This window comes from Callithrix jacchus, chromosome 15 (genome assembly GCF_049354715.1).
Source record: "Callithrix jacchus isolate 240 chromosome 15, calJac240_pri, whole genome shotgun sequence".
Lineage (NCBI taxonomy): Eukaryota > Metazoa > Chordata > Mammalia > Primates > Cebidae > Callithrix > Callithrix jacchus.
Genome location: NC_133516.1, coordinates 70921993 through 70949385, shown reverse-complemented (window position 1 = coordinate 70949385; position 27393 = coordinate 70921993). Strand labels below are relative to the sequence as shown.

Genomic DNA, 27393 nt, shown 5'->3' with positions numbered 1-27393 from the left:
TTTCCTCATTGAGAAGAAGGCAGTGAGAATCTACTTGTCAGAGCTGTTGTGCAGCTGACGTGAGTAATGCCCCTAGAGTGCCTCATCCTACGCTCTCAGGCACAATGAGTGCTTGGAAGGCAGTTGCTGCTGTTATGAATATCATTGTTAGTATCAGTAGTAGTAGTGATTTTAAAGCCACTGGCAAGTCTCAATTGTTACATTTTATTCCTAAGGACTGTTCTACGTCTGAAACTCTGCTTTGTCCGTGTACTGGCTGTAGAGTGTGCTAGTGGACTTGAGAGGAGGAGCAGTCCAGGTCACGATTGAGATTTTCTGCTGCGCTGAGCAGGGAGGGCCACAGGACACCAAGCCATGGCAAGGCCACACTGGTCCTCCTTTATCCAAGATAGGTGATGTCCTCCTGCGTCTTTCATTCCTGCTGAGTAGCCATCTCCAGAGGGGGGCCTCTGCCCTTGTCCTTTCAGCCCTATGCCACACATACCCAAGTACACACCACCTGCCAGGACCTTAAAAGTTGTTGATAAAGTCCAGTCTCCAGCCCAGACCTGCCTCCCAAACATAAGCCCCACACATCCAGCCGCCCACCCTGTCTCCCTGCTTCGGATGTCTACTGGTCCGTGAGCACTCATCTATCCCAACCTAACTCCTGATCTTTCTCCCACAAAACTGATCGTGTCTTTGTCTCCATCCCCTGGTTCAGTAAATAGTGTCTGCAGTCTTCTAGTTGTATAAGCCAAATCCTGGCCCTGGCCTTGGCCATGACGCTTTTCTTTCTTTCATACCCCACATTCAACATGTCAGTTCCACCTACATCTGTCCAGAATCTGCCGCTTAATAACTTATACCACCGAGTTCACGGTCCAAGCCATGACATCTCTTCCCTACAGTGACACAACAGTCCTCTACCCCAGAGTCCAAGCCACCAGCAGCTCTTCCCTGACATAGCACAGTAGTCCCCTCACCCCAAGGTCCTATCCACCAGCATCTCTTCTCTGACATAGCACAGCAGTCCCCTCACCCCAAGGTCCTATCCACCAGCATCTCTTCTCTGACATAGCACAGCAGTCCCCTCACCCCAAGGTCCTATCCATCAGCATCTCTTGCCTGACATAGCACAGTAGTCCCCTCACCCCAAGGTCCTATCCACCAGCATCTCTTCACTGACATAGCACAGTAGTCCCCTCACCCCAAGGTCCTATCCATCAGCATCTCTTGCCTGACATAGCACAGTAGTCCCCTCACCCCAAGGTCCTATCCACCAGCATCTCTTCACTGACATAGCACAGTAGTCCCCTCACCCCAAGGTCCTATCCATCAGCGTCTCTTCCCTGCAGGAGCACACCAGCCTACTAACTTGGGCCTCTGCAGGCTTTTCAAATGTGGGTTAAACCCTGCCACCTCACTTATAATCTCGCAATGGCTCCCATCTCACCCAGAGAACATGCAGAAGCCTTTACCGTTGCTCACAGGCCCCTCCCTCACCCTGTCTCCTTCCCCTTCATTCTCTCTGTTACCCTGCAGCGGTCTTCCTGCTGCTCCTCACACCCATTTGGTATGTCCCTGCCCCAGGCCCCTTGCACTTGCCATTCCCTCTGCCTGGAAAGCTCTCCCCACAGACATCCACCCTCTCACCTCCTCAAGTCTTTGCTCAAATATCACCTCTCAAGGAGGCCTTTCCTGAGCACCATATTTGAACCCGCCCACCAGTCTGTCTCTCCGCTTCCTGCTCCCTTCCACGTGTTGTTTTTCTTCGTAGCACTCATGGCCACCTGACATAATATTGGTACTTTGCCAAGTGATCCCAGTGTGGCTGGGAAAAGTTAGAGTGGCTGCTCCAGAAGGCCTCCTGTGGGAACAGCACAGGCCCAGACAGAAGCTGCCCTCCCACCTTTTTCCCTCTGCGCCTTCGATATTGGCTCCAGTGGGCCAGCAGCACATGAATATTTTATACCTGTACAGCTTTTGTCTTACTCCAGCACGGTTCTAATTACTTCATAGGCATGAGTTCCCAAAATTCTCATAAGAACTCTGTGAAGTCAGTCCTGGCATTGTCTCCCTTTTACAAATGAGGAAACTGAGGCACAGAGAGGTTCAGTAGCTCACCCAAGGTCATAAAGTTGTTGATAAGCAGAGAGCCTGGATATGAACTCAGGCAGTCTGGCTTCAGAGGCAGCACTCTAGCTCTACTTCCTCTCTTTTGTGTATTCATCCACTTACTCATTCATTAAGAATTTATAGAGTGTCTTCTTTGCCTTAGGTGCAAGATTTTAGACACCAACAGATGACTAAAAACTGATCCCTGCCATCAGGAAGCTCCGTCTAATTGGAAATGCTGAACAAGTAAATAAGGGAAAAGGAAAAACATATTTATTCAGCCAACATTCACTGGCACCTGAGATTATTTCCCAGCCTTTAAAAAGTTAGAGGGGGCCAGCCCCTGGTGTGTTCCCTGATAGTGTTCATTTCTAAACCAGAGAGCCAAATCCCTATATGCCAACTCTGTTTTAGGCACTGAAGTCTGAGATAAATAATATACCGTTTCTGAATTTGAGAGGGGTTACATTCTAATGACAGAGGAAGAAGAGTGAATTGCTGCATGTAAATATGACAACATGAACTGGATTTGGTAGAGGAGTATGTAGGGGACTATGGGACTCCAGGATAGGAGCTCTAACCATTTGGGGACTGGTTTGGATGGGTGCATGGCTATATGGATGGATGGATGGATGGATGGATGGATGGATGGATGGATGGATGGATGCATGCATGAATGGATAGATGGATATTTGCTAGATAGATAGTAATGGGAAAGCTGGTTGAATGAATGGAATATTAATGAATAGATGGATGGATGGTTAAATGGATAGATCTTAGCAGATAGTCGGATGGATGTTTGGGTAGTTGGATAGATGGATGGCTGGCTGGCTGGATGGATGGATGAATAGATGGATGGATAGATGGATAGATGACTAGCTATTTGGAAGGATGGTTGGGTGAATAGATGAGTAAAAAGCTGAGCTCACTGCTGGAAAGTTGGACATTTTCCCAGTGAGATCACCAGACCAGCTAAAAGAAAGAAATGGAAATCCATGCATTCATTCATTCATTCATTCAACAAATATTTACTAAGTACCTATTTATGTGTCTTGTACTATTTTAGGCTCCTGGATTAGACATGGTACTTGCCTTTATGGAGCTGACATTCCGGGGGAAGGGAGACAGCAAACAAATAATCAAATATATGTGGAATCTATTGTCAGAGAGTTATAAATGCTATGATGAACCAACAAAGCAGGATAAGAAGGCAGAGATGTCAGGAGCAGGGGCATTTTATTTTAGGCAGTCAGGAGAAGCCTCCCGGAGAAGGTAAGTTCTGAACAGGAAGTGAGGAAATGAGCCATCTGGGGAACTGCATTTGAGTCAGAGGGAATTGCAAGGTCAAGAGCCCAGAGGCAAAGAGGCCAGTGTGGCTCTCAGGGAGGAGAGGAGGTCACAGAGAGATGTGTTAGAGAGTGGGGAGTACAGGGCGCTGCTCCCCTGAGAGAGAGAGCTTGGGTTGGCTTGTGTCTTGGAAGCCCTCAGAGAACATTGAATCTGGGCTGATCAGCGTTAGGAAGGGCACCACCCTGCCTGCGCCCAGCTCGCTGGTTCCCAGCCCTGCTCCCTCCTGGCTGCCTGGCAGTTGGGAGGCTGTCAGCATTTTAACTACAGCTCCACGCTTTCAATGGTTTACAACTGGACCGTAAAACAGGCCCTGGGCAACATGCTCACCATTTCTATATTTAGTGCCATTTAATGCTTGTTGGCCAAGTTTTCAGAGAGTAAAAGGAGGAATTTGGTTGTAGAGTGGGGAAGGGGTCGGTTAAGTTTTGTTTGTTTGTTTTTTAAAACACTCAGATGTATTTTTCAGTTGTTTTCTGAGATTATTTCCCAGGGGGACTAGCTCCTGGTGTATTCCCTGATAGTGTTCATTGCTAAGCCAGAGAGCCAGATCCCTTGCAAAGCTGCCCTCTCTTTAAAGTCTGTGTGCACTTCTTAGTGAGGGTTGGGTTTAAAGGACACCACGGGCTGAGGGTGTGACTAAGGGGCAAAGGCTTCCATGACTTAATATTTCACCTGATACGGGCTGGGCTTCAGGCCACATGCTCCCACCCCTTATCTGGGCTCCCCTCTAAGACTGCCAGCCTTAGGCTCTTCCAAGCTTCTCAAACCTCACCTGGGGAGTGTGTGGAAAAGCAGCTCCTGACTCCATGTGTGAGTCTAGGGTGAGGGCTGAGAGTCTGCATTTCCGACAAGGTCCCAGGTGATGTGGATGGTGCTGGCCCAGGAACCACACTTTGAGTTGCAAGGATTTCAACCAGCACCATGCAGTAGAAATATAATACCAATCACATGGGCCATATGACATTTGCTAGTTGCCACATCAAAAAGGTAAAAGGAGGTGCCGTTAAACTTAATAAGATATTTTATTTTATCTAAGATATCCCAAATATCTATGTGATACTGATTACGTATCATTTCAATATGTAATCAATATACAAATACTGAGATACTACTTTATTTTTCTGTAATAAGTCTTTGAAGTCTGGCATTTGTTTTACATTTACAGCACATCTCAGTTCAGACTAGCCACAGTTCAAGCATTCATATGGCTCATGGCTCCCGTTTTGGAGGCTGCAGATCTAAATCCAGCTTAAATACCCCTGGTGATAGGGAGCTTGCTACCTTCTGGAAAGTCCACTCCATACCTACAGGATCCTAGCTGATAGTTGCCCCTTGAGGTTAGCTGGGGAGACCCAGCTTCACTCTCTGGGCCCCTAAGCCAGTTGGCATTCTCTGTCCAGGACAGTCCTGCAAAACTTTGGGGTCTCCAACCAGGAGCTCCTCCTGTGAGTCTCTGCCTCAGCCAGCCCCCACAACAGCCCTGAGATGGTTTTTGAGGTAGTTCATAATCTCTGATTTTCTTGTTGAAGGACCAGCCTCAGAGAGGTTAAGTGGTATCCTGAGAGTATCCAGTCAACAGGTGGCAGAGCTGGGGCTTGAAGTAAGGACTTTAAAACCTTTTCTGCCTCTGCTGTAGGAGGCTTCAGTTCCCTCAGAGGACCTTCCAGGTCCACTGTTTCTCCTGCACACATGCCAGCCAGCAGGCCTAGATGGTGCTAGCAGAGCCTCAGGGACTGCAGTGGGGTGAGGACCCGAAGCCGCGCAGCTGAGACAGAAACCCACATCCCTCTGGGCCCTGGCTCTCTGCTCCTGCAGAGCACTGAGATATTGATTATTTTTCAACCATGCCCCCCACCCACTCTGCCCAGGAGAAGAGGCCCCATCACACCCTCAGCTGGAAACTGCAGGCACATAGAGATTATCAGGCTGTATTCCCATTCTCCCAGCTGGAAAACTCTACCCAACCAGGGGCCGGAACAGAGTATCTCAGAGGAGGTGTCCCAGAGCTATTCCAGGGCAGCATAGAACCTCGGTTCAGGCCAGTCCAGCCTCCTGGACACCAGCTCCTGCATGCTGGATGCCAACACAAATCAAAAGAGGCCAGAGATGCTCCTCATGTCTCAGGGAGCTCCTGTCTGGGATGGGAGGTTCATAGGGCTTCATTCGTAGCTGGCCACCTGGGCAGGGCCTTGCTAGAGCCCAGGCGGCTCAGATTGAAGTGGTTAAGGGCACAGAGGGTGTTCAGTTAGGTGTGACCTGGCTCCTGGGCCCTTTCTCCATGTTCCAGAGCATTGCCACCTGTGTCCCTGCCCCAGAGACTCTCAGGATACTTCAGCCTTGATCTTCTGTGGACTAAGTCAGGGCCTCTTCTAAAAGAACCCACCGTGAAAGAATGGCTATCTGGACTTCTGAGCAAGGGTGAATTCATTCATTCACTCAGCAAATGCTTGCTGGGTGTCTCCCAAGAGGCAGACCTCCTCTAGATGCTCCGGAATACAGCAGATGGGGGCTCTGTGTTTCTGGAGCTGACATTCAGGGGAGGGGAGAGCAAGCAAGTCATCCCAAAGTGCCCCTCATGGCTGTCGGGATGTGAGATGGGGATGTGAGAGGGGCCAGCCAGGGTGGCTTTACATTGCTGAGCCAGAGCTGAGGAATTGGAGGAAGGGTGTCACAGGCAGAAGGAACAGCTGTTGCAGAGTCCTGGGGCAGGAATGGGCTTGGTGTGGTCCTGGAATACCTAACATTAAGTGTTCACAGAAGGGTTTTGGCAGGGCTGAGAGGCCATAGGTGCCCTGGGGCCTCAGGGGACAGGGCAAAGATGGGGTTCTCATCAGAGGCTACCACTTGGCCTCCAGTAGCTGCCCATACTCCCACACCAGACACCCCCAGTAGTGCCCCGCAGTATGCTGGGCTCCAGTCAGGAGGAGCCAGGCCCCTGGGCCTCAGCACTCACAGTCTCATGGCAGTTCCATCCAGGCCTCCCTTCAGGTTCCAACTTGCCTTTCTTTCCTACCTGGGGCTGTCACGGCTGCACCAAGCTTCTCTTCTGCACCCACACCCACTCCCTTGGTTTTTCCAGCCCCAGAGCATTGCACTCCTGCTGAGGCACTGGTGACACCCTTCCCTCACATTTCCAGTGATGAACTCCTCTTCATCCTTCAGACCCCACAGGTCACCTCCTCCAACTGCTCATGGGCCCCATGGCAGTTCATACAGGCCTTCATTGTGGACCAGACTCCCTTCTACAGGTCTGCTTGTCTCCCTGACTACCTGGGTGTTTCTTGAAGACAGAGACTGTCCAACTACCCTCACTTTACTGGCACTCAGCACAGGCCCTGCAGCGGGAGCTTCCACTGGAGGAAAAGGAACACCCATGTGGATGGAGGACGTGACCAGGGCTCTCCACCCCTGGCCACATGTGAGATTCCCGAGGAGCTTTTTAAAATAGCAGACACCTGGCCACACCTGAGACCAATGAAATCTAACCTCTGCAGGTAGGGCCCAGGCATCAGCAGATTCTAAAAGCCTGAGACTCTGCAGGTGACTCTGAAGCAGAGCCTTGGGAGACTGTGCGGATGCTGCCATGCCCATCCAGAGGCCAGGGCTGAGCCCTGCACACCCACACGAGGGCTGACGCCCCGTCACCACACTAGCAGCTGTGCTCCATGGGCCCAAGTCCCTAGGGACACTGGCCCAATGGAGTCTCTGGTCTTTTTCTTTTTTAAACGGTGTTACTGAGATATAATTCTCATGCCATGCAATCCACCCTCTTAGAGTGTACAAGTCCATGGTTTTTAGGGTATTCACAGTTGTGCAACCATCACCACAATCAATTTTGAAACTTCAGCACTCGTCAAAGAAACCCTGTACCCATTAGTCACTCCTTGTTCCCTGTCTCCCAGGCCCTGACAGCCATTCCTCTGCTTTCTGTCTCTGTGGATCTCCTGTCCTGGACATTGCATACACGTGGAAGCATACACTCAGTGGGCTTTTGTGTCTGCGGTCTTTCATTCAGCATAATGTCTTCAAGGCTCATCCATGTTGCAACATGTGTCAGTACTTCATTCCTTTTTATAGCTGAATAATATTCCACCGTACAGAAAGATGATATTGTGTTCACCCATTCATCCACTGATGGATGTTCGAGTTGTTTCGCCTTTTGGTTATCATGAATAATGCTGTTATGCACATTTGTGGACAAGTTTGTGTGTAAGTGTGTTTCTGGTGTTACTGTTCCCCCAGCCTCGTGGGGAGGCCCCATCCATCTTTGAAGTCTACCATCTTTGGGGTTGTCCTGAAAGAGCCAAGGTCTCTGGCCAAGAGAGGAGCATCTGGACTGATGTAGGGGGCGCATGCCCTGGGTCCTCTAGCTCTGTGTCCTATTGCTCTGCATCCCAGTGGGGTTGGCCAGAGCCAGGCAGGTCAGCAGGAGCTGTGGATGCTGGCTCGGCCCTCATCGGTTGCAGAGATTGTAATTGATTTACCACCAAAGGGGCTCACAGAGGCCTTGTCCTGGGAGCTGGCCAGGTGGGTGGTCCTCTGGTTTCTGCGTGCTTCCCCATTCTCTCTGGTTCTGCCTTACTGAGCCTCCACCCTGTGTCTTCCTGCATCATAGGACCTTCCTGCTCAGGTCTCTAGTCTGTCCTCTGTATGAATGCCTGAGAGAGCTTCTCCATTGCCATTCCACATGTGCTCCTCTGACCCCAGTGAGAACCATCAGGACAAACACCCCGCAGGCCCTCCAGCCTGGCCTACTGCCCTCCTTCCTGTTTCCTGACTGCTCCCTGCTTCCTTCTGCCCTCGGCCTTTGCCCATGCTCTTCCCTCTGCCTGGCCTGCCCTTTCCTCCCTTTCTGTCTCATCAACTCCTCCTCAATATCTGATTCTCAGCTCAAGAAGGTCACTTCCTCACCTCCTCACTCCAGCCACTTTCTTTTTTACTGCTCTCATTCATTTGCAAGTATTTACTGAGCCCCAGCTATGTTCCTGGCACTGGTTGAGCTGCTGGGGACACTGCAGGGTATGGACAGACTAGGTCCTTGCCCCTGGGCAGTTTACATTCTAGAGGGAGACATGATAAACACAACAACTAAAATGTGTGCTGTGACACATTTGACACAAGCAAGGGAGCAAAACAAGCCAGGGCAGGGGTGGGAAAACCAGGGCAGAAGTCAGGGAGAGCCTCACAGGGAAGGTGAGATTTGAGCAAAGGCTGGAAGGACTGAGGAAGGGAGCCACATGGAGAGTGGGGAAGAGTACCCAAGGCAGAGAGCAGCAGGTGCAAAGGCCCTGAGGCAGGAGTGTGCCTGGGGTGCCGGAGGAACAGCAAGGAACCCACTGTGACCAACGTGGAGTGAACGAGGGCACAGGAGATGAGATCAAAGAGGCAGCAGGGGATGCCTGAAAGACAGATGGAGAGAAAACAGTATAAGGAGCTCCATGCACCCAACTCGCAGCATGCACCTGACTTCCAGCATGTACCCAACCCACAGCATGCACCAACCCATATTTTCTGCACCCAACGCACAGCGGGCACCAACCCATATGCTCTGCACCCAACCCAAGGCATACACCCAACTTCCAGCATGTACTCAACCCACAGTGTGCACCTGACCTCCAGCATGCACCTGACCCATGGCATACACCCGACCTCCGCTGTGCACCCGACCCCCAGCATAAGCAACCCCAGTTTGTGGCCCAAGTCCTCTACTTCGTTTTCTCTCCTCAGGTTCCCACAACTGGAAAAGTTTAAGGAAAACCCTAGACAGCATGTTATTTAACCCACACATGACTGTGTATCTCAAATCAATAGGGATATCTAAAAAAAAATAACCATGGTATCATTACCACTCTGAGTAAAATCAGCAATTGCTCAATGCCATCTAATACTCTGCCTGATTCAGATTTCTCTTAAAAACATTTTCCAGCCAGGCTGTGGAGGGAACTTCGAGAGCTGTGACCACAGGAGCAGGGGCAGGTTTGTGCTTTCCTTCAGAGCTGTCATTGGTGGAAGCTGGTATCAGCTTCATGCCCGTGTGATAGTTGGTGGCACAGCCACCCCCCTCTTCCAGAGCTTAAGCTTCAAGGGAGTCAGGGGCTTGCCTCTTTCTGCCCACCTGACCACCAACCTCAGCACCAGGCTAGGGAAGGGATTAAGTTAATGTGTAGTGGAAAGATGAATGAGTGGATGAATGAATGAGTGAATGAATGACTTAATCCCAAGTCCATTTTATGGTGCTCCAGCAGTTGGGAGAAACACATGGGTTCAGCAGCTCCATGTCCCCCGGTCAGCCTCTCTGCTCCTCATGCTGTAGTTGTGGTCACCCGATTGCCTCACCCCAGGCCACAGGCCACAGTCCCCACTAACCTAGACTCTAGGACAGACCTGCCCAAGGCAACCCCTGACCCATAGTCAACCTAGCAGCCTCCAGGAAGGTCGCTTACGAGAGCGAGGCAGCCAGAATGTATCTGGGAGGGGCTGCACTGTGTGGGGCTCGACTATTCCACCTCTGAAATGGGTCTGCTACTTTAAATGCTCCAGTTTACAGGGTAGCAAAGCTGAGACCTGGCCCAGGGCCTGCAGGGCCAGTGTGCAGTGGGTCCATCTGCTAGCTGCCACCATATGGGCTCCCTTCATGTTTGAGGGTGTGTGAGTGTGTGTGAGCTTGTGTGCTGGGAAGTGTGTGGGCAGGACTGTGTATGAAGGGCTATGTGTGCATAGGTTGTGTAGGGATGGACAGCATGGCAAGTAGCTGTCTGTGAGCATGTGGGTTGTGCATACCTGCCTGTGAGGGTGCATGCTGTGGGTATGTGTGCACAGGTGTGTGCTTTGAGTGTGCAGTGAGTGTGAAGGCATGGGGCTGTGCCTGGGGAGGTTGTATGTGTGTAAGCACATGGGGGGATGACTTTGTGCAAGCCTTACAGGTTGCTTGTGGGGAGTAGAAGCCTAGAAAGAGATGAGTCTGGGGTGAGGGGCTATGTGCCCACAGTTCTTGGGCTCCTACAAGGACCCAAGTTGGGCAGAGACCACCAGTTCATGGAGGGCCTCGAGAGCCAGGCAGTGGAATCTCCACTTCAACCTCAGCAGCCATAGAGGGCATTTGAGCAGTTGTAACTGGGCCAACACTGAGTTTCAGAAGGCCCCCAATGTAGACCAGGAAAACTCTCTGGTTTGGGTGGGAACTCCTCTTCCTGGACCTCCCAGGCTGCATTCCAGGGGCCCTGTCCTATGGGGTGCACCTTTTCCCTGCCATCCACACAGTGTCAGGCAGGAGTATTTGCTTGAAGTCAGTGCATCCAGAATGACTTAAAGAATGCACCAAAAAGAAAATACTTCAAATGTTTACAGAAAAAAAAGCCGTTTTTTACACTCTTTCATCTGAGTCGCCCAGAGGTATACAGCTGCAGCTGGCTGAAATGCAGCTTTCTGAAGATGGATTGACATGGGGAGGGAGAGGAGGAGGAATAGGGGGAGGAGGAGCAGGAGAAAGAGCAGGAGGAGTCTGAAGAGGAGGAGGAGGAGGAAGAGCAGGAGGAGCTTGAGAAGGTGTAGGAGCAAGAGGAGCCTGTGGAGGAAGAGTGAGAGGGGCCTGTGGACTAGAAGGAGTAGGAGGAGCCTGTGGACCGGAAGGAGTGGGAGGAGCCTGTAGAGAAGGAGGAGTGGGAGGAGCCTGTGGAGGAGGAGGAGAGGAGCCTGTGGACTAGAAGGAGTGGGAGGAGCCTGTGGAGGAGGAGGAATGGGAGGAGCCTGTGGAGGAGGAGGAGGAGGAGGAAGAGCAGGAGAAGCCTGGGAAGAAGAAGGAGACTGTGGAGGAGGAGAAGCCTGCAGAGAAAGAGGAGGAGCGGGAGGAAGGGTGGAGCAAGAGGAGGCAGAGGGGGAGAAGGAGGAACAGGAAGAGCCTGAGAAGGAGGAGCAGAAGGATCCTGAGGAGGAGGAATAGGGGGAGGAAGAGGAGGAACATCATCAGGAGCAGGAGAAGCAGGAGCAGGAACAGGAGGGGAGCAGATGACGAGCTGCCTCTCCTGTGTCGGCATCCACACTCATTGTCTCCTGGGGTGGGGCTTCCAAGGCTGCCTGCCCACTGAGCTCCACATTGTCTTCGTTCAGTGCCTTGGAAAGGGCCCCTGATTTGGACATTTGCAAGCAGGACAGGTCCTGGGCAGGACTCTGGGGAGATACACCTAAGCAGTGAGGAAGGTAGCCCTGGGCATTGAGAGAAGCTGGCCAGTGATGCAGCAGCCACAGGGCCTTCTGCTGGTCCCATGAGAAACCTGGGGCTGGGTTAGCCCCATGGAGGCATGGAGACGGGCCTTTGTGCTCAGCACCAACCAGTCTTTGGCTGGGGGACTGCCCAGAGAGGAGGTCACAGCCTTGGGTGGGACAGCTCCCATCAGAGGAGGGCAGTGCCTAGGAAGAAACTCAGCTGCTAGCCATCAGCAGCAACACTCCTGGCAGCTACAGAGGGAGTGCCTGGTCCTGAAGGACAGATCTTGGTGGCATGCGACAGTGTCCACTACACAAGCCAGCCCAGGGACCATCACCAAGGCCACGAGCCCATCCTAGCCCACCCACCTTCCTTCTATTACACTACATCACAGCTCCAGAGCCAGACTGCCAGTTTCCAATACCAATTCAGCGCTTCCCGACTGTCTGACTGTGGCCAACACTGCCACCCCTTGGCTCCCCAGTCTGCTTATCTGTGAAACGGGCCGATGATGGTCAACCTGCCTCAGAAGGTTTCTGTGTGCATTTGCGTCAGGCATTGGACACTGCAGCTACCTGGGAGGCAGCGGCTTTGATCAGCGGTGGGCATGGATGCTGCCCTTGTGCTGCTCAGCCTGCTGAGAAGTTTGGGCATACACATAGGAAGAAATGACACTGAGTAGCTTGGGCCTGAGGCCAGCATTGAGCCCTAGGCCAAGAAATTGTCCCCCTGCAGAGCCTCGAACAGTGGCACAATCCTACACCATCACAGTGATGATTGTGAGCGCCTCCTTCCCCTGGGACTCTACCTTCAGTCATTTAACCCCGATGCTGCACCAGCAGGTGTGTTCCATTGAGCTCATGTCACGAGGAGCCAGGGTCTGAGAGATGGCGCAATCAGGGGTAACAGAGGAAACTTTGGGTTAAGGATGACCACAGGGGTGAGGGCAGGATTTAGGGAATCCTAAAAAGGCCTTGGGGCTGGCAACAGTGGGGAGTTCTGACTGCCCTAGAAGGCAGTTTTAGTGGAGAAAGTGTGGCTTGGGGAAAGGGGCCATCAGGCAGGTGCTGTAGTTCCAGGTAGAGGGAGACATTTCCAGGAGTGGGATTTCCCACGGGGAAGCTGGAGGGCAAGGAGGGACACAGCTCAGCCTCCTGAGGCAGAGCAGGGTGAGCAGCAGCTAGGGATACCTTCCACCACACACAGGGAACATTGGACCCATGTGTCACTTGGTTGGTGCAGGGTGGGTGCTTGGAGACAAGAAACATGAAGAGCTGAGGCACGGGGCACAGGAGAGGAAGCCAGGGGACTTGGTGACCATATCCTGTCTCAAGTCTCTGGAGTCTGACCCAGGCATGGCCTTCCTTGGTGGAAACCAAGCCATCAGCCCTCCAGCCTGAGGGTGAGGGGCCTCCATGCCCAGCAAAGCTCCTGCCTGCTTTCTGAGCATCTCCTTGACCAGACCCGCCTTTACCATGTGGTCAGACTGACTTGGATCTTTTTGGAGAAGGTTGAGGAACAAACCTGCTGGGGAGAGGGTGGCCGGGGTCTGAGCATAGGAGACAGCTGTACCAGAAATGTGGATGGGAGAGAGAGGATGCTGCAGGGACCAGGAACATATTGTGTGAGGGGAAAACAAAGGTAGCTACTGCAAGGGCTGTTTAATGATGCCCTGAGGCTGCCATGCCAGGTGGCAGCAGTACAGACAAGCTTCAGGCACTGGGGAAGCATTTGCAAAGGACAGGGGTTCTCTAGTGAGTTGACCTGGGTGTGGGAGAAGGCAGGAGAAAGGACAAACAGCTGGGGCTTCAACAGCAGGGCTCCCCAGGAACTCCTAATGACCTCTCAGGGAAATGGTCACTTCCTCACATCTCCGCAGCTGTTGCACTGCACAGAAATGGACTTTCACCCCACAGACATCTGGGAGAGTATGGACAACTTCAGCCAACCTGCTTCTCTCCTCCCCCGACCTCCTTGTCTCCCTCCGTCCCCATCTTTTCTCACCAAGATCACCCTGTGGTGCCTTCATTGGTAGGGAAAACTGAGGCTCAGAGAAGGAAAGGGACTTGCCTGCAGCCACACAGCAGTGTGCAAACAGAAGCAGGACCCCCATCCAACAGTTCCTTCCACCCCACAGTGCTGCTCTCCCTGCCTGCCCTTCCAGCCCTGTGCGCGCTCATCCCAGCATCCACTGCTCAAAATGAGAAAAGTTCCCACAGGCTGGGCGCCAGTTCTGTGAGATGCATGGTGCCAGGCCTCAAACAGGTCTCCTGTTTAACCCACTGTTCCCTTTAAAAGGACTTGTCCCTACTTTACAATGAGGAAAAAATCACTTAGGATGCATTTGGTTGCAAGTAACAGAACGTCTTACTATTACCAAAAGTGGTTTTGATGATAGGAGATTTTGTTTTCCTGCAGAATAAAAGTCTGGACATGGTTTCAGAGGCTCAACAGTCTCTCCTTGGGACCTGGCTCTTTTCACCCTTTCACTCTGCCATTGTCACTTTGTCAGCCTCTAGCTCTTGCCTAATAGTCACAAAATCACACTCTTACACCACAGCATCCAAATGTAGAAAGTGAAAAGTTGCTCTCCCGGTTCTCTTTTTTTTTTTTCAGGCAATGCGTTGTGTTTTCAGCCTCCATGCTCAGAAGTAGGCCAGCAGCAATGAGGAAATGGAGAGCCAGAGAGTGTACCATGTTCCCTTGGGCCATTTCCGCCATCACCAGCATGTGGTGGCAGGGGTGGGATTTGAACTGAGCTTCTTGGGCAACCTGACCCTACCACGATGCCTGCCCTTCTGCTTCAGGCTGCCTTTTGCCACACTGTGTTTTTGTGGAGACTGGTTCTGATTGCCCAGGTCACTGCTCATAACCTGAGGTGCAGGTGGTCCGGAACTGACCACTCCTTGAAGAGGAGCCAGGCTAGCCAACCTCAGATGGGCTCCAGAGGGGAGGCAGCAGCAGATACCCAGCTAAGCCAGAGTCTCAAACTCCAGCCCTCGAGGTCCTGGCCTTCCAAAGGCCTTTTTAGACAAATCAGTCCTTGGCTCCCTAGACCCGCTCCATGCCATGTGTGGCTTAAAACCCATCATTTAGGGGCTGGCTCTCTGCTTTGCAAAGGGCATCTCCACCACCCAGATGAAAGCATTTGTGTTCCAGTTAGCGTACTTTAAGCTGTAATGGATAGAAACCCAACTCAAGCTTGCTTAAGAACAAAGGGTATTCATTAGTTCCTGGAGCACAATGGTCTTGAGTTAATGAATTCAGGTCCAGGGTGCAAATGATATTCCCGGGACCCAGCTGCATACACCCCTCCCTCACTCCCTCTCTGTTTCTCAGCTCTGCTTTCCTAGTTGGGGCCATTCTCAGCCCCATGTGGTTGCACGATGCCTGTCCACAGCTCTGGCCCCTGCATTCCTTCATGTTCATATCTGGTGGGAGATAACCACGACCCACTTCAGTTTGACCCTGACTGGTCTGAGTCACCCATCCTTAGCAATGACCAGTGGGGCTACTATGGCGTCGGGGGCTAGGGAAGGCCTCACTGAGGAGTCACTGTTTGCAAATCTTCAAGGCCTCACTGGACTTGCTAGAAAATAAGGCAACAAGATAAGGGCATCAGGTGCTGGGGTTGGGTAAGGCTGGGACAGAAGGCTCTGCAGAGGAGGTGGCACCATGGAGGGCTGTGGAGGGCTGGGCTGGGCTGGGCCTGCGGAGATGAATGGGGACACATTCCTGGAGGAGGGCAGTGCAGGATCGATCCCAGAGTGCCCAGTGCTTCAGGGTGCCTGCCGTGGGTGCTGGGGGCAGGGATGACAGTGAGCAGTGTGTTTAATCTGGGAAGCAGCTTTTGGTTTTGGTTTTTAAAATTAGATGTCCCTCAGAATGCTATGGAGGGTGGCGAACACTTCCAGTCACAGGAGTACCATGTGGCATGGACCCTATGGGAGCCAGAGGTCGCTGTCTGACCTCCCCCTCACAAGGCTCCTTCCTTCTTCCAGGAAGTTCACCCCCAAGTCACCTGGGCAGCCTGACGGTCTGGGACAGGCCCAGAAGTGCCGAATTCGATAGTATCTATTTGGCATTATGAATCAAGGAATTTTCTGGAGCCAAGTTTCTCTCCAGTCCCCTCCCAGGGCTGAGAACCCCACCCTGAATAATTCCAGGCTCTGGGCAGCACCTGGTACATTGTTGGCACTTCCTGGGGGACCTGTCAGAAAGAGATTGATTTTTCTCCCTCCAGTGGTGCAGAAAATCCTTCCTGCTGCTCCAGACAGGTTTGGGGCATGGCTGGGAGGCAGAGAATGCTCTGGGTTGCAGCCCCACCCAACCTGGTGCAGGAATCCCTTTTACAGACCCCAGCTGCTGCTTACACACATTCCAGGACAGGGAGCTCATTACCTCACCAGCAACCCTCTTGAGCCCTGGTGAGCTTTGTTGGGCAGGTTGGCCTCTCACTGAGCTGGAATCTACTGTTCTGTGACTCCAGCCATCAACTGGGGTCCCAGTTCTGCCCTCTGGACACACAGTCCTCCTGCTCTCTCTGTCCTGGGTCAGGACTGAAGAGCGTGTGGAGTAGTGACCAGGGATCCCAGAAACTACCTTCTCCAGGCTGAGCAGCTCCAGCTCATTCAATGTGGGTCCTCCAGCCCTCTCCTGTAGACATGCTCTGTTTCTTTCCATCTGCTGAGGCATACTCCAGTTCTGAAAACTGCATAGCAAGACTATCCCCTCCTTTATTGTGGGCATTAGGCCTTAGTTAATATGGCCCCTGAGTGTTGGCTTTTTAGTAGCCTCTTAGCTCATATTGAACTTGTGATTACTTTCAATCTTTCTCAGTCTCTCCCATATTGTGATTTTGCAATCATTTTTTTTAAATATCAAAAACTGGAGGTATTTAGCCCTCTTCTGGCTGGTTTCAGCCACTTGTTTTATTCTGTGGAAGGGACTGAAGTCTGTCTGGCACTTCACTCATATTATCCTCTGTAGGTGCCTGAGCTGGCTGGAGTCAGATTTCAGTAGCACCAAAAGACCCTTCACCAGGTGCCCTTCTTCCTGGCCACTCACTGTACCTGAAATGTCCTCATGATGTGCTCAATGTATGCTCTTCCTTAAGCCTGCTCCCTCTTCTGGTTCTCTGCTCTGTTCTCCAGTCTGAAATGCCTTTTCTCCATCTCCCTGAGTTTGGCCAATTTTAAGTGATCCCTCCTGTTATCTGACTCCAGCTCAGCCCCGGCCTTCTGGGGGAGGCTTCCTTGAGATGCACACAGGAGCAGCTCCCACAGGTTCAAGTTTCCTTCTCTGTCATTTTCACTCCTTCATAGAACTTACAGTGTATGATTAGACTCGGGGGAATTATTAATTCCATAGCTACTTCTGGTTTGGAATCATAAGCTCAGAGGTGTCAAGGACTGCAAACTCAGGGAAGGTGGGACTAGAAGCTCAGAGAAGATTGCAACAGCGTCTGCTGTGTCATCATCCTCCTGGGGACTCCCCTGCAGGGGTGACGCCAAATAGCACACAGTAGGTGCTCACTGTAAACAGGTGCATGAGTGAATGCGTATGTGGACAGACACGCCGTAGATCCCATTCCCCTTACAAACACCAGGCAGCACCATTTGCATGCAAGGTTCTTCGTCAGAGGCTGGGAATTTAGAGGTGAATGACCTGGCCTGGGGCCCAAGGAGTGTGGCAGGTGGGGTTCTCTGGAAGCAGAGGCTGACATGGAGTTTCAGGTCCCAGCTATTTACTGTGGATCTGTATAAAGGGGAAGAGGAGGAGCGGGGCTGGACAGAGGGAGGACTCAAGCTTGGATGCTGGCCAGCAAAGCCTTGATGGGGAGTGCTGGACTCAGTCCTGCCCCTGGCTAAAACAGCCAGACCTTTAAACCCCTGACTCTCTCAGTCCCCAGATGCAGGGCCCCACACCCCGAAGGATCTGACAGCTGGAGGCTGTGTGCTAATCATACTTCCAGGCCAATGGTGTGTTGGAGCCCACTCCGTTGGGCTGGAAGACCCACTACTAAATATTCAGGGATTAGTGAATTGTTAAATTGTCGGTAGCTAAAATCAGTCATGGCAGGAGCGTTTACTTTATTCCTCAGAAATTGGGAAACACTACATACCAGGGCTTTTTGTTTTTTTTTGTTGAGAGCCAGTTCGGGCAGCATACCACTACCTGTAGCTGTGAAGCAAGTCCTCCCTTGGAGGGCAATTGGGATGCTCTGTCTCTGTGTCCACCACAAAGAACTGCTGGCCTGGGGGCATGCTGACAGATAGGCAGATCATCCCAGTGTGAAGGAGACAAGGACCCTAACAGCGCAGGCTAGACTCAGAAACAATGAGGGAGTGACTGTCTATCCTGACAATCAGGGAAGGCTTTGTGAGGAGGTGACTTTTTTCCTGATGTGGCAGAAGATTTAAATACTACAAAAGACAATCCCATGAAAAGTAAGGCTCCTGTTTGTCCACCTAGTCCCCTGGCACTGGTGTCCTCCCCGGAGACAGCTGCTCTTACCAATTCCCCTCATATAATTCCAGAAACCCTGTGCTCTTACAAGCACACATGTATGAGTCTTCTCTCTCATACACACAAGCTCCCATGCTGCAAGCTTTTCTGCACCTTGCTTTGCTCTCTTAACTATGGAGTATGCCTGGTTAGTGTGTAAGAGCCACCTCATTCTCTTCAGCAGCTATAGGACTTTCTAGCTCATAGATATGCCATAATTTATATATCCAGTCTCCACTGGCAGATCTTCAGATTCTTTTGGCCTTTGGCTATTTCAGGTAAGGCCTCTGTGAGGCTGACATTTTGCACAAGCACAAGCCTCCCCACGGGGTACATATTTGGTAGTGGGATGGTAGGGCCATCGTCTGCAATGGTGATAAAGATTGGCCTTCCAGATAAGGAACGGCAGGTGCAGGGCCGAGAGGCATGGAAGGGTAAGCTTGCTCAAGTGGAGGTGGCTGCTGCCAAGAGAGCACGGGCCTGGAGGCCAGGAGGGTAGGAACCAGCTCCACCCTGCCGCAGAGGAGCCAGGTGGTCATGGCTGGATGCCACAGGCACACTCAGACTGGGAAACTAAGGAATGTTTAGAAAGAGACCGATGTCCAACAACCGATGGATGTGTGGATAAAATGTGGCATACCTGTACCATGGTACGTTATTTAGCCATGAAAAGGAAGAGAATTCGGACACATGCTACATGTGCAGACCCTGAAAAATTTATGCTGAGTGAAGGAAGCTAGACATACAAAATGCCACATACTGTGTGATTCCATTTATAAAATACATCTGTCTAGAACAGACACATCTACAAAGACCCCAGGTAGATTAGGGAAGAGGGGAAATGGGGAGTGACTGGAATGGGTAGGGGGTTTCTTTTGTGGGGGTGACTAAAATGTTCCAGAATTAGATTGTAATGATAGTTGCATAACTCTGAATATACTAAAAACCATTGAATTGTACACTTTTGATGAGTGAATTGTATGGTATGTGAATTGTACTGCAGTAAGCTATTTTAAAAGTGAAAGAGTTTGCTAATAAAACAGGACAAAGGTAAAGGAACCTGAAGAGATGGTGCAGCACCCTGGAGCTGGCTACACAGGGGAGCTGTTACTCCTTGGGCCTGAGGACAGGGGAGGCTGAGCTGCTAGAATCCAGGGGGCTGTATAGACAGGACTTCCCAGCGGGAGCTGTGACCTTTGATAGGGGAATGCAGACATTTTGAAGGGCCCAGCAGGTATCAAGCAGGGGGAATAACTCTTAGAACTTTCCTCCTGTCCTCTGATTTCCTGCCAGTGCCTTCCACTGGCCAATCCATCTGAAAGGGCCTACTGAGGCCAGACACTAGATTCACAAATTTACTTCCTCATTCATTTTCTCACATATTGTGAAATCTCAGCATCACAAGATGGCAAAATGGCAAACTCTAGCAGTTTCTCATAGCTGGTCTTTAACCTGCAACCCAATGGTGCAGCTGCCAACATAAAATACCAACATTCTTCCACTGCTCCAAGCCCCTTGATTGTCCCCCTGCTTGAATCCTCTTGACTTCACCTGTATCCAGCAATGGGGGGTTGATGCCTGGCTATCCTGGCAGGGCCTGTGGGACTCTGGATATTCAACTGACAGTTACTCAGGCCTGGGACACACTGTGGAGTGATTTGAATGCACCCTGTTGGTGAATTGCCTTCAGGAGTTTTCTGTGCACCTGCTGTGTGCCAGGCTCTGGGAAGCTGCATGGAGCCATATCACCTTAAAGCCTGAGCCTGAAAGCCCTCAGAGCTCCTGACACTTAAGCACAGAGCCCAGGCTGTCCAAGTGGGGAAGGAGCTCAGAAGGTCCCTCGGGCAGCTCAGAAGCCTGGCCTCGAGCAGTGGGGTACAGAGTGCAGCTTTGTCCCTCATACACTTCCTCTGCTGTTGTTCCCTGCCTCGGGGAGAGGGCTGAGTGCCCATCTGGTGACCAGTCCTGGCCAGGCAGCTGTGATTATGCCTGGCTTAATGTGGACATAATGCAGTCACTGCAGCTCTCAAAATGCAGAGTGTGCAGGGCTAGCGGGCGGGATGTCACCTGATTGGGGCCCATTCAATACTACCACAGTGTCAGGCCATCCGTGGCCTCAGAGGAACAGGGAGGCCACATCGGGGGCCAAGAGGGCAGGAGGGGCAGTGACTCCCACCCAGGACCCAGGAGCCGCCTTCTACACTGGGCCATTGCTTAGGGCCCACCACAGTAGAAGCCCTCAGTATCACAGATGTGGAAACACGCAAGCCTTGGTATTGCTTTCCCACGAGAACCTTCCAGGGGCTTCCCATTGCCTTTAAGAAAACAACTACTGAGGTATAATTCACATGTCATACAGCATCACCACTTAAAGTGTGCAATTCAGTGGCTTGTAATATACACTCGCAGATATGTGCAACCATCACCACAGTCAATTTTACATCTTTTTGTCACCTCAAAAAGAAACCTTTACCCAGTAGCCACCACTCTCCATTTCCCTTCTTCCCCCAACCACTAATCTCTCGCGTGTCATTATGGATTTGCCTATTCTAGGCATTACATATAAATGCAATCACATGACATGTGGCCTTTTGCGTCTGGCTACTTTCACTTAGCAGATAATGTTTTCAAGGCTCATCCATGTTGTAGCGTGTGTCAGTACTTCACTCCTTTTTATGGCTGAATAACATTCCATTGTATACCTCGTTTTGTTTATCATCTAAATGTTGATGGAGTTATTCCCTCACATTTTAGCTGTTGTGAATAATGCCACTATGAGCAATCATATACTCATTTTATTGTGGGAATATGTTTCCATTTATCTTAGGCATACACTTAGGAGTGGAACTGTTGAGTCACACACTCTGTGACTAACTTTCTGAGAAGCTGCCAGACTGTTTCCCAGGGCAGCTGCCTCATTTCAGATGCCTACTGGCAGTGCAGGAGGGTTCTGATGGCTTCACACCCTTGCTGACACTTGTCATTGTCTTAGCCTCCTCATGAGCATAAAGGAGCAACTGGTTGTGGTTCCAATTTGCCTTCCCCTGGGGACCCAGTGCTGCTGAACATCTTCTCATGTGCTTGTTGGCCATTGTTGTACCCATTGCATTTTTATAAATTGAGATATTGCTTATGTGAAAAAGGTGCACAGAGCACCCCGTTCACTTAAAAGAATAGTTACAAAGCATGATCCATGTAACCATAACCCATATGAAGGAGCAGAATATTGTCAGGACCCCCAGAAGACCACTGGGTGCTCCTGGCCAACCACAGTCCCTCCGCACCCTGGGGCTGACCTTGTCTTGATATTGGTGAATGGGCTCCTAAACAATACAATCCAGTTTTGCCTGCCTTTGAACGTGATCCAAATGAAATCACTCTGTGGAAATCATTTCTGACTTGCTTCTGTCCCTCCACACTGTGTTTCTGAGTTAGTCCCTGTCACTGTGGCTTGCTAGATCTGTTCATTGTCACTGCCCTATTGTGTTCCGTTGAAATGCACACACTGTGGTTTCTCCACTCACTGTGGATGGTCATCTGGATGGTGCCCAGGTCAGAGCGATTATGAACATTGCTGTGTGGACATTCTTGAGCCTGTTTCCTTTGCACACACAGTGTAAGTCTCTAGAGTATGTGTCTTGGAAATGGAAGGTCTGAGTCATAGGCATGTGGATCTTCAGCCTTACTAGATAGTGGATAACAGGTTTCCAACATACGTGTACCACGTGTGCATGCCTCCAGCAGTGTCTGAGCATTCTAGGTGCTCCGTATGCTCGCCAACACTCATTATTGTCAGAATCCATTTTGAGCATCCCCCAGGCATCTCTGTGTCAAAGCCTCCAGCTCAACTAGGCCTGAGTGCATAAGAAACAGCTGCCTAACTCTGCTCCCAGTTATGTCATCACGGCTCCAAGTCTTTGCTCTTTCTCTTACTACTTAAGCCAAGGCAGAAAGACAGGCTGGACATTTGGGAACTATCCCCTTACTGACAACCAAAAGGGATATCTATGTTGTTTTGGGGACACAGCCTGCATTTGAAGGGGCTGCTCATCCATCGTGGGCTGCATGTGTGGGGGTTCTGGGACAGTGCTGCCTATAGGAGGTGTTCTGTGATGCCAGGCTCTGGAATCAGAGCCTTCAACCAGCCAGTCCTGTTCCTGAACACTCTGGATGCCTGTGGCATCACTGGCTCATTGATTGCAGATACTGAGGTTGAAAGGTGGTGGCTCTCCCTCCCTGGTGGTTCTGTTGACCAAATACTGGCCACCACTACTGGAAGCAGAGCTCTTAGGGCTAGGAGGACCCTGAACATGGACCCAATTTTCAGAGACAGGGACTTAATCTTTTCACCTCAGAATTCCCAGCATCCTGAACAGGCCTAGGGCCAGAGGCAAGACTAGTGAGTGTTTTTTGAAGTGTCTGATTCTGTTTCAGCACCCTGATTTTGGCAGAAAAGATGGAATTGTCTTCCCTATATGTTAGAGTTAAGGAAACTGAGGCCCAGAAAAGAAGCACCACATGGGAACTAAGTGGCCAGCAGGCACTGAACTCACCCCTCAGCTCCAAGCCCCTTGCCTCAGTCTGTCTCATAGACCAGCTCTGAGACTTAGTTGAGCCTCAAGGTTTTTTTCTGTAAAAAGGAGTCATAATCATACTAGCTTCATGGACTTAATAAGATGCCAAACATAAAGGCATGGGCCAGTGTGTGTGCAGGGGGTTAATAAATGTCCACTCACTTACCCCTTCATCCATTCATTCTTTCATGATATAATAGGCAAAAGCAATTTGACAGCCTGAATGAAGGATGATGAAAATGCTCATACACAGTGACCAAGCAACTGTGCTCACCGGGAAATCCCCATCTCCATGCCTGGTACACAGTAGGAGCTCAATTCATGTCTTAGATGGAGGAGGAAGGAAGAGAAGCTTTAGTCCCAAAGATATTTCTTTGTAGTTGAAAAAGGAAGAAAGAGGTGGAGGGAGGGAGGAAGGAAAGCAAGAGAAAGAAAGAAAAACAAATTTTAAAGTACCCTAAATACAACCTGAATATCCTGTACACTGGGTCAAATATTGCTTTCTCTTACTGCTGGGCTATTCTAAAACAAACATATGCAAAATATGGCTCATGGCCCAACTCTAGTCCACTATCTTTGTAGGTGAATAAAGTTTAAATGAAGAATATCCACTAGTCAATTCTTGAACTTCATATAAATGGAATCATAAAGTATGTCCTCTTTGGTGTCCAACTTCTTTCACTCAACATTGCCTCTCAAAGATCCAGTCTTTGTGCATGTATGAGCAATTCATTCGTTCTCATTGCTGTGTAGTACTTTGTTGTGTGAGTATCATTAAGCACTACTGTTATCCTCATTCTACATAAGGGGAAACTGCTGCACAGAGGGCAGAGGTGGCTTGCACAGCACAAAGGCTTGAGTGAGAGGGCTTGGAATCCAGGTCTGAGTTTTCTACACCAGAAAGAAAACTAAAGTCAGACCCAGGTGGGGCAGGGGTGGGGTGGGGTGGGGGCTGCACTCAGCCTTGGTGTGCAGTGACTTGGGCTGTGCTCTTCCCTGCCCTCCCCTGCAGATCCTGGAGGAGAACATGAAGCTGGAATGTAAGTGCCATGGTGTATCAGGCTCGTGCACCACCAAGACGTGCTGGACCACACTGCCACAGTTTCGGGAGCTGGGCTACGTGCTCAAGGACAAGTACAACGAGGCCGTTCACGTGGAGCCCGTGCGCGCCAGCCGCAACAAGCGGCCCACCTTCCTAAAGATCAAGAAGCCACTGTCCTACCGCAAGCCCATGGACACCGACCTGGTGTACATCGAGAAGTCGCCCAACTACTGCGAGGAAGACCCGGTGACCGGCAGCGTGGGCACCCAGGGCCGCGCCTGCAACAAGACGGCCCCCCAAGCCAGCGGCTGTGACCTCATGTGCTGTGGGCGTGGCTACAACACCCACCAGTACGCCCGAGTGTGGCAGTGCAACTGTAAGTTCCACTGGTGCTGCTATGTCAAGTGCAACACGTGCAGCGAGCGCACGGAGATGTACACGTGCAAGTGAGCCCCGTGTGCACACCACCCTCCTGCTGTTAGTTAAATTGCTGGGAGGACCGGACCGTTTCCAAGCTGCGGGCTTTCTGGCAGGTCACTGCCTGGATCTTCGCAGGGAACCACAGAAATTCTGAGCTTGTCTTTTCTGCTGAGGAGGGTACTTTTCCTGGGTTTCCTGCAGGTATCTGCGGGAAAAAAAATCTCTCAGAGCCCTCAGCTATTCTGTTCCACACCCAATGCTGCTCCACCCTCCCCCAGACACAGCCCAGGTCCCTCTTCCGCTGGAGTGAAGCCTTTTGCAGCAGGAACTCTGGAACCCTGGGCCTCACCGTAGCAATATTTAACAGTTTATTCTGATAAAAATAATATTAATTTATTTAATTAAAAAGAATTCTTCCACCTCGTCGGGATCCGTTTTCTGCAATCAAAGTGGACTGCTTGCTTTCCTAGCGGGATGATTGTGTTGCTAGGATGAGGAGCCGTGTAAAACTGTACATAACTATTCTTTATGCAGACATTTCTACTAGTCGATTTTGCAAGTACCCGCCCCCCGCAGCACTAGATGTTTAAGTACAAGAGCAGGCATCCTTTATACATATATAGATCTATATACACACACATTTTTTTTTTTTTTGCTGTTTGCTGCTACTTATCCAGAAATTTAAGCTGGTCTAGATTTGGAGATGTTTTTTCCAGAGTATGTTTCCCATTCTTTTGCCCCCCTATCCCCACCAAGTTCAAATGTCACCATTAGAAATATCCAGTCTGGAATATATAGAGAGGAAAAATAATAATAAATTCCCAGCAGTTTCCATCTTTCAGAAAGTAAGCCACTGGGTAAGAGAGAATATTTTGTAAGAGACTATTTTTATATGAATATTTTATTTATATTGAGTCTGCTGTATCATTCCATGGCCTGTGCTTCTTCTTAATTCTGGTACTCAATTTGGGGTAAGGAGGGCGATGCCTGGGTGTGGCAGGACCCCTCACACAGCTGGATTCTTGAGTTCTGTTTGCCAAGTGGGCACAAGCTCCCCCTGGATGCCTGGAGTTGAGCCGTCATCTCATCTGTGTTAGCTGGGAAAGAAATCAAATCCCCAGCCTCAGCCTGTTAAGCTCAGGCTTTTCAAGCAGGGCCACGGAGTAGTGGCCTCAAAATGAGTCACTGTGGTGGGTGGTCATGGTGCCCGTCAAAGGGACTTGGCCGTTATCATGCAGCAGAGGCCTGCTCAGGGAGCCCCACACCTCACCAAGACACCTGCCATTGCCTACGTGTCCCAGAAGGTGAGATGCAGTCATCAGATGAGGGGCCAAAAAAAAAGGTGGGGTGAGGGGCTGATGAGCAGCTGGGCCCAGCGGGGCTTCCTGGATATCCTGCTCCCAAGGCCAAGCAGCAGGGAGAGGTGTGAGTGAGCCCACTTTGCTTTGGGTCCAGCTACGCCCAGAGCCTCAGCCTGAAAGCTGTCCTCCAGCAGGCTGGGGGTATTCTAATATGTGTCCATTTGCATTTCTGTGTGTGTGTGTCCTTAGGGACTTGGAGGTAGCCACATGACTTGGTGTCTTCCAGTGCCTCCGCTGTGCTCCTGTGTATATGTTTGTGTGTTTCTAGGCTACCCAAGTGTCTGTTGCTCTCTATGTGCCTGGGAGATCAGGTCTCAGGTGTGGAGCTGCGTGCCTTTGCATCTGCTGCTCCCCAGGGTCTCTGCTTGCATGTGGGGGCTGGTGGTGTGAGGCAGACGGCAGAGACTGTGTGTGATTGTGTCGAGCCACCAAGAGATGGCACCTCTGAACTCTGTCCTGACAGCCGTGGGTGAAAATCAGACACCTCTGAGACACAGCCCATGGCCCCACCTGCTAGGAGCCCTTCAGTATCTAGGCTGTGTCTGATCCCTCAATGTTCACACTGAGCCTGGATCACAGCATGGGCAAATAAAAGTACTGGATGGTTGCTTGGTTTCTTCCGTTGGACCTTTTTTTCCCCCATTTTTCTTTTACTTGGGTGTCTGGAGGAGTGGGCATATGAAGGAGTCATGGAGTGAATGGTTGGAGGTAGGTGAATGGGTGAATGTGTAGATGAATAAGCAGGTGGGTGGGTAGATGAATAAATGGATGGATGGATGGATAGATGGATGGATGAAGGGATAAACAGATGGGTAGATGGATAGATAAGTGGATGGATGAATGGATGAATAGATAGGAGAGTAGGTGAGTGGATGAAATAGGTACACCTACAGATAGGTAGGTGAGGAGTTTCTTGGGAGTCCACAGGTCACATTTTATCTTTGCCTTGGAAAACCTACTGCCATGAGCAGGGTGGCTTCCCAATCCTGCAACACTTCTGCTTCAGACCTCCTTAGCACCTGGGAATGGGGGAGATTCTGACCAGCCTTTCCAGATGAGTGTCCAATGCTAATTATGCAAACAAACCTCAGAAGAGTCATTCTTGTGTCCTTCCTCACTGTAGGTTCCCAACCCTGGGGCCTGCCCTCTATCTGGGTACCCTACTCAGCTGTGCTCTGAGCCCCAGTTTCTCCACCTGTGAAATCAGAATAATAACACCTACCTCACAGGGCTGTTGTGAGGACCCTCCCAGTAATGACTGTATGGAACTTTGAGTTGCAAAGCAATGGATGAATGTGAAATATTATTAATTATTATTATCACTGTTCTCTCCACAACTATGGGATTCTTCAAACATGGCTCATGGTAATAAATATTTGGTTCTGTGTTGGGCAGAGGTATCCACCAGCCCCTCTGGTCTTTTCCTAAAGTGGCTTTTCAACAAAACTGACATTACAAAGGCCAAAATTGTTAGAGGCTGAATAAAACATCAGAAAGCCCAGGACTATAGTGATGAGAAAGCAGATGCCTGGGGTCTTAGCAGGAACCCAGTCTCAGAAAGTAAGCTGCTCAACACAGGGACATTTTTGCCACATGGGAATGTGTGCCTCTTCATGGTCAAATCCTCCGATTTTTCAAGAAAGGACAAACATCCAGATTTTTAAGTAAAATCTCCCACTTTTCAATACTTTGACAAACACCATGAGGATGAAGCAAAACATGACTGCAGGCTGAACTTGGCCTTTATGCTACCAGCATACAGTCTCTGACTTGGGCCCATCTCTTGTTTTAGAACTGGAGAAACTGAGGCCCAAAGACGGGCAGGGCTTTGAACTGGAG

The 27393-nt window shown here is 50.6% G+C and overlaps 1 protein-coding gene across 3 annotated transcripts in view; it reads left to right on the top strand.

The window, feature by feature from the left end:
- Positions 1-26954, top strand: part of WNT7A (Wnt family member 7A) — a 62620-nt gene extending 35666 nt beyond the window's left edge. For all 3 annotated transcript variants that reach the window (XM_078351696.1, XM_002758649.6, XM_078351695.1), the window contains one exon: positions 23744-26954. In XM_078351696.1, coding sequence (XP_078207822.1) covers positions 23744-24223 — 480 coding nt within the window. In that variant the 3' untranslated portion in view covers positions 24224-26954. The remainder of the gene's footprint in view (positions 1-23743) is intronic.
- Positions 26955-27393: the final 439 nt, after the last annotated feature.